The sequence below is a fragment of the Macrobrachium nipponense genome, chromosome 5 (assembly GCF_015104395.2).
Source record: "Macrobrachium nipponense isolate FS-2020 chromosome 5, ASM1510439v2, whole genome shotgun sequence".
NCBI classification, from domain to species: Eukaryota; Metazoa; Arthropoda; class Malacostraca; order Decapoda; family Palaemonidae; genus Macrobrachium; species Macrobrachium nipponense.
Window position 1 is genome coordinate 28,640,929 of NC_061107.1, and position 13,635 is coordinate 28,654,563.

At 41.4% G+C, this 13,635-nt stretch overlaps 1 protein-coding gene across 5 annotated transcripts in view; it reads right to left on the minus strand.

Annotated features, from left to right (window-relative positions):
• The window catches only part of LOC135215260 (aspartyl/asparaginyl beta-hydroxylase-like), a 176,088-nt gene that overhangs the window by 50,132 nt on the left and 112,321 nt on the right, over nucleotides 1-13,635 (minus strand). For all 5 annotated transcript variants that reach the window (XM_064249793.1, XM_064249792.1, XM_064249791.1 and 2 more), the window contains one exon: nucleotides 5,592-5,759. In XM_064249793.1, the coding sequence (XP_064105863.1) occupies nucleotides 5,592-5,759 (168 nt within the window). The remainder of the gene's footprint in view (nucleotides 1-5,591; nucleotides 5,760-13,635) is intronic.

Here is a 13,635-nt window from a genome sequence, read left to right on the forward strand (position 1 = left end):
CTCTCTCCCTGTACGAATCTGGTGAGAAGCTTGATTCTCCTTTCTTCGGCCCACAAAAGAAGGTCTCTTGCTGTTTCGTACAGAGAGAAGGAATGCGTCCCCCCGTTTCCTGATGTATGCCAGAGCTGTGGTGTTGTCCGAGTTGATCTGAACTATAGAGTCTCAGACGTTGGACTCGAAGGCTTTCAGAGCCAACTACACGGCCATCAATTCTTTTCTGTTGATATGCCAGGTCACCTGGTCCCCCACCCAGGTACCTGACATCTCTCGGGTTCCCAGAGTCGGCCCCCAACCTGTCTCCGATGCGTCGGAGAACAACACTAGGTTGGGGTTCTGGGATTGCAGAGACAGTCCCTGAGCAAACTTGTTGGGATCTGTCCACCACACGAGTTTCTCCTTGATCTGCTGAGATATGGACAGGGAGAACGTCAAATCCTGAGAACGACGACTCCAATTCTGATGAAGAAAGAATTGGAGCGGTCTCAGGTGCAACCTTCCTAGGGAAACGAATTGCTCCAGCGAGGAGAGCGTTCCCAGCAGACTCATCCACTCCCTCGCTGTGCATACTTCTTTCCCTAAGAAGGCTGTTACTTTCTTGAGGCCTCAGGCTATCTTTTCCTGAGACGGAAAAGCCCGAAAACTCTGAGAGTTCATCCAGATCCGCAGATAAACGCACTCTTGTTTGGGTATTAAGCTTGATTTCTGGAAATAGACTAATAGCCCCAAAGAACTCGTCAATTCCAAGGTTTTCTGTAAGTCCTCCAGACAACGATCTTTCGAATTGACCCTTATAAGCCAATCGTCTAGGTACAGGGATATCCTCACCCCTTCCAAATGAAGCCATTGAGCTACATTCCTCAAGATTCCCGGGAACACTTGGGGGGCCGTCGAGAGGCCGAAGCACAGAGCCCTGAATTGATATACTCTTCCCCCCATCATGAACCTGAGAAACTTCCTCGAGGAAGGATGGATCGGTACGTGGAAGTAAGCGTCCTGTAAGTCCAAGGACACCATCCAGTCCCCTGGACAAAGTGCTGCCAGCACCGAAGAAGTGGTCTCCATTGTAAACTTCTTTTCTACAAAGAAGTTCAGGGCGCTTATGTCCAAAACCGGTCTCCATCCCCCTGAGGATTTCGGAACTAGGGAAAGGCGGTTGTAGAAGCCTGCTGATTGAAGGTCCGTCACTAGTTCGATTGCCTCCTTTTCTAGCATCTGATCTACCGCTAGCCGAAGGGCCTGGTTCATGATGGGGTCCCTGTGCTTGGCCGTCAACTCCCTTGGGGTGGTCGTCAAGGGAGGTCTTGAGGTGAAAGGGATGAGGTAACCCCTCTTTATGATTGATAGGGTCCAGGAATCCGCCCCTCTCTAGGCCCAGACTTCTGCAAATCTTAACAGCCTGGCACCTACCGTTGTCTGAAGGACTTGTTTCTTATTTTGAAGTCCTGACGGACTTAGAGAAAGTCTTCCCTCTCCTGTTGGGCCTTCGTCCTCTAAACGAAGCGGGTCTGGAGGAAGAAGCCCCTCGAAAGGGTTCCTTAACACCTGACTTCTCCTTTCTCATCTTGACAGGGAAGGAGGGACGAGGCTTCCTCGCCAACTGGGCCAGAAGGTCCTGCGTAGCCTTAGCTGAAAGCGATGTCGAGATATCCTGTATTAGTTGCTTGGGAAAAAGCTGAGCGGAGAGTGGGGAAAACAGTAACGAAGACCTCTGAGCATGAGAGACGGACTTCGTCAAGAAGGAGCAATAAACGGATCTCTTCTTCACCACTCCTGCCCCAAACAAGGAAGCGATTTCGCTCACTCCGTCTCTTACAGACTTATCCATACAGGATAATACGCAATGAAGGTCTTCCGGTGAGAAAGACTCTGGAGCCTGTGTCTTCTTAGCCAAGACTCCCAGCGACCAATCAAGGAAGTTGAAAACTTCGAGCACTCTGAACATTCCTTTCAGAATGTGATCGATCTCGTTCATGGCCCAAGTCATCTTAGCCGAGTTAAGAACCGATCTCCTCGTAGCATCTACTAATGGCGAAAAGTCCGCATCAGCCGAAGACGGGAGACCCAGCCCCAAGGGCTCTCCTGTCTCGTACCAAAAGTCAGTACGTCCAGATAGTTTCGACGGTGGGAAGGCAAACACCGTTTTCCCTGCTTCCTCTTTGGAGAGCATCCAGGAACCAAAGCTCCTAAGCGCCTTCTTCATGGACAGGGTCGGCTTCATTCTCACACATGGCAATCCCTTCGTTGTCTTTGACGTCGAAAACAACGAGTGCGGAGAAGGAGGAGCAGTAGGGCTAAGGGAATCTCCGAATTCCTGAAGTAGAATCTCTGTTAACTTCTTGTAAGAAGAAACCGCTGCCGTTGTATTAGTTTCTTCGTCCGAGCCATCCTGGCCTTCTTGCAGAGGACAGCGTGGAGGATCCTTTGAAGAAGAAGAGGTCCTTACAGGAGCAGAGCGCGTAGCTGAAGAATGAAGTCTCACAGGAGAAGTCAAGTCCACAGGTGATCGGCGAGTCGAAAAAGAAGAACGCCTATCCGACCTGGCCTGTCTGAGATCGGACTCTCTCTTCGAGGTAGAAGAAATCTTGAACGAAGGAGAGTCTGGGCTCTTACCACGGGAACAACCGTGTCCAGAAACAAGGCGCTTGCGAGAGGGAGCGCGCCTGCTAGAATCCTGGCGCCTGTCGCGAGGAGAGCAGCTACTAGGCGCCGAGCGCCTATCAGAAGAAGGGCGCTTGAGAGGCTCTTGGCGCCTGTCAAGCGGCGAACGGTCAGGAGTAGGGCGCCTCGCAAATGACGAGCGCCTACCAGGTGAACGGTGGACCCGAGGCTCTTGATGCCTATCCACAGGAGAGCGGCTGCCAGGAGAAGGGCGCCTACCAGGCGCATGGCTCCTACCAGACTCTTGACGTCTGAAAGGAGAAGAGCGCCTAATAGGAGATAGGCGCCTACTAGACACATGTTCCGAAACGAGAGGAGAGCGGCTGCCAGGCGACGAGCGCCTACTCGGAGACGGGCGCCTGCGAGGTTCTCGGAGTCGATGAGGAGAAGATCGTCTTGAAGGAGTCGACGAAAGGAGCCTGTTCTGCACAGAGCGTCTCTCTCCGCTAGGACGCACACTAGAAGACGAATGCTTGACAGGAGAGGAGCGCCTACCGGAAGCAGGGAGCCTATCCGGAGAAAAGTTGTCGCCATCCAAGGAGCGCCTGCCCGAAGTCTGGCGCCTTGACGATGCTGAGAGGGAGCCAGGAGAGTGGGGCCACTCGCGCAAGCTCCTATGCTCGGCCGAATCCTCCCCATACGAAGGAGATCGCATACGTCGAGGAGAGCGATCCTCTGAAGAAGGGCGTCTAGATCTCTTGACCGGAAGAGACACGTCCTTCCTCCTACGAGATCTTAAAGCCAGAGAGTCCGCCAGGGCCGAGATCTGAGCCTGGAGTCCCACAAGGACTCTAGTAGGAGAATCCACAGGATCTTCCTCCGATGCAGCAGCAGAGCGAGGTGCGCAAGAAGACGAGCGATCACAGGATCTTCTGGGCCTCTTCACTTCCAAAGAAGTCTCTTCAGGGAAGACTTCCGGGCTGGAGGCCAAAGAACTGCAGGGTGCCTTCCAAGCCCTCTTCAACGGGCGCGAAGCATCCGAGGAGTTCCAACCGCGCTTCGGTGATGGCGAAGAAGAAGAGGAGAAACACTGACGAAGGATCTCCTTCTTGATACGATCCGAGGCAGCCTGGGAGCATACTTCAGGATCTGCCGAGGGGACGCCTGACCGGTGGGGGCTCTCCCTAACCCTCCTGCGGCTTTCGACTTTCCTCCTCCACTGGAACTGGGAGTCTGGAAGAGGTCTAGGCCTGGAGGCACTACGGAGCCGGTCAGACGCACCCTCCACAACAGTGGGGGCACTGCACTGATCACCAACACTCTCACTCTTACCTTGCTCTAATAAGCGAATCTTCAACTCCATAGACTGAATAGTAGCCTTCAAAGCCGCTGCCTCCGAAGACGAATCTTCGGCTTCGGCGCAGGGAGCAGGGGCTGCAACCTGGGAAGGAGGTTCTATTTCTACATTAATGTTAGGGTCAGATTCAAACTCACTCACTCTAGACCTACTAGAACTTCTAGAGGAAGCTTTACGAACTCTATCCCTCTCCAACTTCCTTATGTATGAAGAAAGAGCCTTATATTCATCTTCATTCAGTCCCTCACATTCCTTACATGGGTTACTAAACGCGCACTCATTCCCCCTGCATTTCATACACACAGTGTGAGGGTCAACCGAAGCTTTCAGCAACCTCACCTTACATCCTTCAACCGAACATACCCTAAACAAAACAGGAGTCTTAATCCAGCGCAAAGTCAAAAAACGGTCCACAAACAGCGTATGCCAAGCCAAACAGAACGAATACGTCACCAAAATGATCTCCAGGCAAACAAGAATCGAAAAAATCTATCAAGAGAAAACCACAACAGTTGTCGTTCCTGGCGACAGAGAAAATCTGAATAGAAGATGGGATTGGTTCATACTCCCGCCATGGGGGATTGGTTCATACTCCCGCCACCCAGTGGCGGGTAAGGTAGACCACCTGACCTACCTGTCGCGTGTGCCACGAGATTTGAAATTCTGTCGGGAACGTCGGAGACTATAGCTAAGTATATATCTGACAGGAAAGTTCATGTACAAAATGCCATGGTTGGTACCAAAGATGATGTGTATGACATTGACGACAAAGCCAAAGTTGACTCTCAGAACCAAACTGGAATCCCTATGATGGTGGCAAATGTGATCAATCTTGTGGTATGTAAATTAATATTGTTCTCCTAAATGTTGTTATCACTGTAATTATACTACCACTGAAGTTTCTAAAAGGTTAACAAAAGATAAAGATTGCTGTTAAAGCAACTGTAACTCTATGTTTACATTTTCTCAGCTAGGATTGCTTATATAAGTTTGTTTCATTGATTTACAATTATTCCTCAAATAGGCTATTTGTTATGCCAACAATATGTATGGTAAAAATGGTTTTATTACCTTTAATATTATTTCATAATGTGAATCTTCAGGTTAGGCTATACCACCGAGGCCGAGGCTAGCCTACTGATACACATCTTAGAATTCAAGGTTTGATTTTTAGAATTGTAGTATAGGACGACCCCAAATTTTTAGAGATTAATTTTGGGATTTATAGGTCATCTTACATGTGGAAATATACAGCAGCTACTGCGTGCATGTGCTTGTTACATTTCAAAGGTGAAAACATTACAGCTTCTCAAAAAGATAGGCAGATGAAGTTATCTGTATGCATCCTCCACTCCATGATTTCAATAGTTATAAAAAATTCTGCTATTTAACCTGAAATAACAAATAAAACATACCCAATAATGAAAAACTATCAGTTACTATACTATCCTTGAGACCTTTGAGACCCAACTATCAAGTTTGAAGCATTATTTCTTTTACAAAAAACTAGCTATGCAAGGTATAGTATTACACACTTTACAAGAATCTCACACAAGGAATGTCCAATTGCATCTTCTAAAATATCATTTTCTGAAAGTATCTCCCAACTTAATATGTCAAATAGCTTTGAACTCACTTTATAGGCTTCCTCAGTCTGACCCTCTCGCTGTAAAGCATCCCCAAGATGTAAGAAGAAGCGGCCATCCTGGGTTCCTTCGGCTTTACTTTCAATGCCTTTCTTCATATATTCTGCTCCTCCAGTATTGTTTTGGTCAGTGGTCTTCAAAATAAATCCATAGTGCACCTAAAATTATAATACAGTATTATTTATCATATAAAGTGTACTTCAGATATGGATATTTTTCAGCAGCTACAAATTACTAAATCTTTATCAGAAAATACAAAAATAAAAAAAATAAATGAGTACACATGCAAAAGTGTACCAAAGAGCTACATTAAGTAGTGAATAAACCTAAGTGAATGGTTGATTACAAGTCCACCTTAAAATAAGTACATTTCATTACATATGTTTACAATGAAGTTGTTCTTTTATAGTGTAGCCGCTGTTCGTCCTCAAAGGAGTTACTCTCAAGGTCCCTAGAGGAGCTCCTTAAGATGGACCAACCAGTTTCAAAGAACTCTCTTCTAGTTGGTCTTGGCCAGTTTAGTACATGTTAACACTGATAGCATATATAACTCAAAACAAGAGGACTCTTTCCCTTGTCTGCAGGGACTGCCTAGGTTCTATTCCCATTGCAACAATGCTCCACACATCGGCAATCTATCGTGGCAACAATGCACTCCATACCAACTCTTCCACTCATCGGTTTTTAGGCCTCGGTCACTGTAAGACGTGTGACGATCTGCCTTCTGATTACAAGTTCCTAGATCACATTTTGGCTATAATGGAAGAACCAAATTCAAAACAACGTTAAGTGCTTAGTTTTTTTTTTTTTTTTTGTCCTAGTGAAAAATTTTGTTTCACATTTTTTTGGCTCGCAGATTTGTTTTGTTGGCATTAGAAGAGTGCTTCTCCCACAGGGCAAAAATTCAGTTTGGGTTTATGATATTACTGTCTTTGTTAGCTGACAAATAAGGTTTATTTATTTTGAAGGAATAATTTTAAAAACAATGTTGTTCTTGGAGATTAGTATATATCCTTTCATCAGTTAACTTGGGCTACTTGTAGATATGTTGGGTTATTTTCTGTTTTCATTATTAGCCTAATACACTAACGGCTCGTGTAAGAGAGTCATAGCCAGTTTTCAACTGTGCGCAACCCCCAAACCTTGGTGTTAAGTAAAACCAATTGGCTAATTGTAGTATCTAATTACTTATTGAATAGTTTTTGAGATAATGGTCCCCATTAATTATTAACCCTCTTACGCCGATTGGACGTATTAAACGTCGACATAAATTGTCTGTCGGGTGCCAATGAACGTATTGAACGTCGATAAAATTTTTTTTTTTTAAATTCGCGGAAAAATACTAACGGGCCTACCAGGCAAAAACTTTTGAATCACGCGCCTTGGGGGATGCTGGGAGCTCACGGATCAAGGCGTTGTTTTGTTTACAATCGTTATGCAGGGGCGCAAGCACGAATTTCTTTCATATTGCACTAAAAAGTATCAGTGACACATCTCAGAAATTATTTTGTCACTTTGACATAATTTTTGCACCATTTTAAATTAGCCGTTACATGTAGTATTACATATGAAAATGTGCGCAATTTCATGTAGAATACAACGAAAAAATACTCATGACTGTAGCTTTTATCAGTTTTGAAATATTTTCATATAAATAATGATAAGTGACAAAATTTCAACCTTTGGTCAACTTTGACTCTACCGAAATGGTCGAAAAACGCAATTGTAAGCTAAAACTCTTATATTCTAGTAATATTAAATCATTTACCTTCATTTTGCAACAAATTGGACGTCTCTAGCACAATATTTAGGCTTATGGTGAATTTATGAAAAAAAAATTTTCCTTACATCAGCGTGGTAACTCTTCCGATAAATTTTTTTGTCCAATTGTCGTAATGTTTGCACCATTTTAAATTAGCCGTTACATAAAGTTTTATATATGGAAATGTGTGCAATTTCATGCACAATACAACTAAAAACAACCCATGGTTATAGCTTTCATCAGTTTTGAAATATTTTCATATAAATAACGATAAGTGCCAAAATTTCAACCTTCGGTCAACTTTGACTCTACCGAAATGGTCGAAAAACGTAATTGTAAGCTAAAACTCTTATATTCTAGTAATATTCAATCATTTGCCTTCATTTTGCAACAAACTGGAAGACTCTAGCACAATATTTTTATTTGTGGTGAATTTATGAAAAAAAAAAATCCTTACATCTGCGCGGTAACTCTTCCGAAAAAAATCAGCAATTTTTTTGTGCGATTGTCGTAATGTTTGCACCATTTTAAATTAGCCATTACATAAAATTTTGTATATGAAAATATGTGCAATTTCATGTAGAATTGAACAAAAAATAATTGAAGGTTGTAGCTTTTCTCAATTTTGAAATATTTGCATATAAATCACGATAAATAGAAAAAATACCACGTTCGGTCAACTTTTGACTCTACCGAAATAGTCGAAAAACGCAATTGTAAGCTAAAACTCTTACAGTAGTAATATTCAGTCATTTATCTTCATTTTGAAACAAATTTAAAATCTCTAGCACAATATTTAAATTTATGGTGAATTTTAAAAAAACTTTCCTTCCCTCCACACGTGGATTCTCCGCCGCAAATCTCCGAAATGCGTATGTCGCATTCTGATAATATTTGCTCCATTTCTTATTAGGCGTTTCATAGAGTTTTATATATGAAAATGTGCGTAATGTCATGTAGAATACAACAAAAAATAATTGAAGGTTGTAGTTTTTCCCATTTTTGAAATATTTGCATATAAAAAAAATATTAAAAAATTCAACATTCAGTCAACTTTAACTCGTCCGAAATGGTCGAAAACTGCAATTGTAAGCTAAAACTCTTACAGTATAGTAATATTCAATCATTTATCTTCATTTTGAAACAAATTGGAAGTCTCTAGAACAATATTTAGATTTATGGTGAATTTAAAAAAAAAAACATTTTTTTACGTCCGTGCATTACGAATTCATGCATCATTTTGTGATAATATTTTCTCTGTGTTGCTTTGATCATTTTACAATGTGTTATATACCAAAATGATTGCAATTTAGTGTACAATACAACGAAAAAAAAATCAACTCGTTAGCTTTAACTGTTTTGCTCACAGCACGATTTGAATACAATATAGTATATGAAATTTTGTTTTCTTGCTATCATATATCACATTATTTATATATGATAATGATATTTTTTTCATTTCTGATGGTTGCATACTAAACTTCAGGCAATGACAAAAAAAGGAGCCAAAAATGAACTCCCAATCTTGAAAACTAAGCATGCTGTTATTTTTTGAAAAAAATATTTTTTCTGCTTCGGCGCTCACTCCGAGACCCCCTCGGCATATGGGAGACGATTTTTATTATACCCCTTCGGCGTAAGAGGGTTAATATAAGGGAACTTGTATCAAGTTATATGATGTTTTCTTTTGTGGGTTTACTTTTATCAGAAACTGCTCCACCAATAGAGGCGTCACTAAGAAAACATTTGTGATGTCTGTTTTCCTACGTTATTATGAAACTCTTACTAAAAATTTTCTCCTTTGGCAAAAAATTTTCACTGAAGTACATACTTGCTTATGTAGCCCATAGCTTTACCCGTGGCTTGCATGTAGTCTAGACCCAGTAAATAAATCATAAAATTAAAAATTAGATATAAAGTACATATAATGCTAGTTTTGTCTTAATTGAGTAGTTCAACATTACGATACCTAACAGTATAGATCAACATGACTACGTAATAGTACGTACTTGTGCCATAGTTAGCCTACTGTAGGTTAGTTGTGCTGTAGGTTAGTGGTGTAACATTCAACAATTTGCTTTTCAGGCAGAATTTATATAGTAACCATATACAAATTTTAACACAGGTAACAATTTTGTTAATTGAGTGGTGTGACAATAAACAATTTGCTTTTCAGGCAGAATTTATTTTAATACATAATAACTCTTGCAAGGAATAACCCATTGTTATGATGCCTAACAGTAAACAGCAATGACTACATACTTGTGTCAAAGTTAGCCTATTTTAGATTAATTGGGCTGCCTAAGTTATTACAAATAATTAGCATATGTAACATTAGAGAGAAGCATATTTACTATCTACTGCTTTATGGATAACCATTGTGACCAAGTCAACCTGTAGTATGTTGAGTGTACTACCTGCACAGTAATTATAGATGCTTAGTACTAAGTAGTTTCTAATAAATACTTGCTTCATATCACTACAAGGCTGCTATTATGCAAGATCCACAGATTATCTGTGCTGCAGCAAATTGCTTGGTCTACTTTTTGCCAGCGGGTATGGCTCATACCACCTGCCATGAACATAGCCCTTGTAGGAATAAAGAGGAATATGGTTGGTCCCTGAACATTTGTGGAATACGTAACATTCTCCTAGCATGCTCCTGGCAAAAAGTTTTAAGCATGAAACAGTTCGCTTAAAGTGGTCTCATTGGGTTTTAGATTTCAGTAAGGGTACGAAAGGAAGAGACTACATCTTTCCGGCTAAACTCCAGCACGATATATTTCCTTCCCTCTGAGAGCAGACCCAATAGTTGGGCCAATACCCAAGAGCATTGGTTCCTAATTCCTCCTAGGTTAACTCCTTCAATGGATGGGGGTCTTTATTTGGGAGAAATGTCCTTTTTATTGGACATGAAATGGATGTTGCCACTGAAACTGCCCTATTGTCCCCGAGAGGACCAGGGACACAGCCTTCTGCTGTACATGAGAGATATCTGAAGAGGAAAATCTCTCACCCATGCATCAATCAGGCAATGAAGGGGATCCCAATAGGGTACACCTAACACCGTCTTAAGTGTCTGTATCTTCTGAGGGGTTAGTGAAGTATCCAGGACTTCTGTTCTTTTGTTGCCGGACAGTTACGATACAGATGCCAGGGCATAATCACTTCATGAAAGCACCCTTAATAGGGAAATACTGCTTGCTATATTTTCTGACGTCTGTGAGGAAATTATGAACAGTAGTATCCAGGATGTCCTTGCTACTGAACGTCAGTGTATCAGAAACATTATCTATCATTCCAAACAGGAAATCAGGTCAGTCCTGGATACTGAACTACATGAACTTCTAAGAATTTCTCAGCCTCTAAACAAAAGAATAAAGTGGCTGCACAGTCTGCCCAAGCAGAGTTTTGTTTCAGAGCTATGACTATTAGCAATAATACATACAGTTTGGGCTACAAAACTTCAAATCAAAGGATAGTGGGGACTCCAATAACCTCCCCTGATGATACTGATAACTTTTAACTCTTGGTGGGACGCCTCATGTCCTCATGTGTATCTATTCTCCTGATGGTAAATACATTATTGATGAGAGGAAAACTATGACTGAAGTTGAATGGGTAGAATTTCAGGACACAGCAGCGTTTCCTAATACAGAATGGTACTTGGTCCCTCCTTCAGTAAGAACTGAGAAACCACTGAAGGAGCCGGTTATCCTACCTACAAATATAGCATTGAAAGCCACAAAAGCAACCTTTTACCAGTTTAACAGAAAATGAAGTGGTACAACTATTTTCGAGAACCAATATGCTCACTGGGTAGCCCCAACCTTCTGTCCCTTCATCATGAAAACAATTGACCCTTCATGGATGGACACACTCATATGAGTAACAATAACAGGTTTTGAATGGTGGATAGTTACCTCCTGGTGAGTATCAACATTACGTGTCATCGATTTGGAGAAATTGGGAGGAAAAGAGGTTCTATTACTTCACTTCATGGGGGCATGTAATGCCTCTCTCTCTCTCTCTCTCTCTCTCTCTCTCTCTCTCTCTCTCTCTCTCTCTCTCTCTCTCTCTCTCACATGATGTCTTTTTGTTTGTTTGCTCAAAAATATACCCAGGCATTACTATTGGTTTTTATTCTTATCTTTTATGATAGTAAGTCAGCTATAACTGTAATTTTGCAAAGAAAACTGCAAAGAAATAATATTAGAATAAACATGTATACTCCAAAAAGTTACTGCATCTTCGATCTCAGTAAATTTACGTGAATATTTCACAAAAAATATAGTACTCAGAATTTGTTACTGATTTTAGTTCTTATCTGTTATTATATTGTGTGAGCTGTATTATAATTCTAGAAAATAAAAAAATTAATTATTAGAAAAGCAATGTACAACTTGGTAAAAATTACAATTTTCTAAGGCCCCACAACGGGTTATAAATGGTCATTTTTAACTTCTCGTGAAAGGTAAGGAGAATTTTGACATCTATTTTCCTTACACCATGTGCATTTGCACATCTTCCTCTTTTTCGTTGATGTGTTTGTTTCTTAAATTGGTCAACCTAAAAATTTTCCCAGTCTGGGGTGCTGCATATGTTTTTTTTTAGTCCCACTCTTAAGGGTTAATCATGTTAAGGCAAATTTTCTGAATTTTGTGTTAACTGGGAAATGAGAGCCAATGGCAGAATTAAAGCCATTTGTCACTATCATCCTAGTGTCTGATAATTCTACTAAGGAATGGACAACAGCTGTCCTTCCCTTCGAAAGGAAAAAGCTCCCTCTGGACATGGCTACTCAAAAGTTTGGTAGCCCTATGAGAAAAATCTCAAGAGCGGACAGCCTCGGCTCAATTTTATGCTAGCTCCACCTCCTCAATATCATAACCTCCACTACTATGCTGGAAGTTTCCATTAGATGGCTCCAGAATCTGTTAACAAAATGTTTACTGTTGTAGCCAGAACTCTTATGCATACTATGATTTTCTAGTGTCGAATAAAAGCTCAAATGGACACATTGGTGGGCTCCAATATGTTGCTCCCAAATGTAACCTCAATATATTTGACACACCCTTGTAAGGACCTTTTTGAGGAGTCTGTTGTGGCTCAACTCTGTGAACAAGCCTAACATCAGAACTGTACAAAACATAGAGTACACTCTCCAAGGAAAAGAGGAATCTGGAAAGCAACAGACTCGACAGCTTCCTCTTTCTAAACCAAAGAAAGTTCATTATGACTAGTCATACAAGCCTCCAGTCACACTTAAAGGATCCTCTCAACCACAGAAGATAGGACAACAGCAGCAAAAGCATCCATTTCGAAGTATTCAAAAACACTCATACTGGGGAAAAGGAACTCCTGGAATGTCTAAAGGTAAAGGAAGAGGTGAGGCCCAATAGGAACACATGGTCAGGGGTCATCTTCTACAGCATCACATGTAATGGAAGTTCTCCCTTTGTGAGGACAGTATTACCTTCAATGGGCTTGGATAGAAATGGTCTCATCCTTCTCCCCTTCAAGGAAGTTTTCCAAAAACCAGACCTGTCCTTGGAAGATTACAGGCAGAAGGCCCTTCTAAAGGGAGCCATAAAGCACCTCAATTAAGTGTCCCAAACACGGATTCCTCCGAATATAGAGTGATCCTCGATCCACCAAACTTGAACAATCACTGTTTGCCACAGTTTTTTCTCTGACCCATCAAGCCTGAACAAACACACTTTTTACGACAGTTTCTGGATGACTACTGTTGCCCAAGTTACATTCAACCATTCTGCAATAGACCTGGACAGTTTCAATTGATCTGAAAGATGCCTAATGTACTGGCATGTCCCTATCGTCATTCCCTTCCGCCCTGAGTAGGTGACCAACCATAGCACATTCCATGTGAGCAAAGTGAACACTGGTCATGACAGGTGCTACACAACAGAGGGAAGGACACGAAAACACTGTAGAGCAACACACCTTGAGTAACTTGCTACAACTTAATGTCAAAGCATAGCATAATTACACTAAACAGAAATACAGCCAAAACCAGAACATTTAATAGATTCAAAATTGTATGAAACATTGAGCAGCATATACAATATTTAAATAGGGTTAAAGATAAGACAAAAAGAATAAAATATGGGTAACATGAACATTCTCCCTGGTCATGTCAATCTACAATATTCAGTCAATTTATTGAATGGCTAAAGGTATTCATTTTGATGTAACTTCCATATTTACCAATGGAAAAATGTCAACATATGGATATAGTAGATGTAACTGTT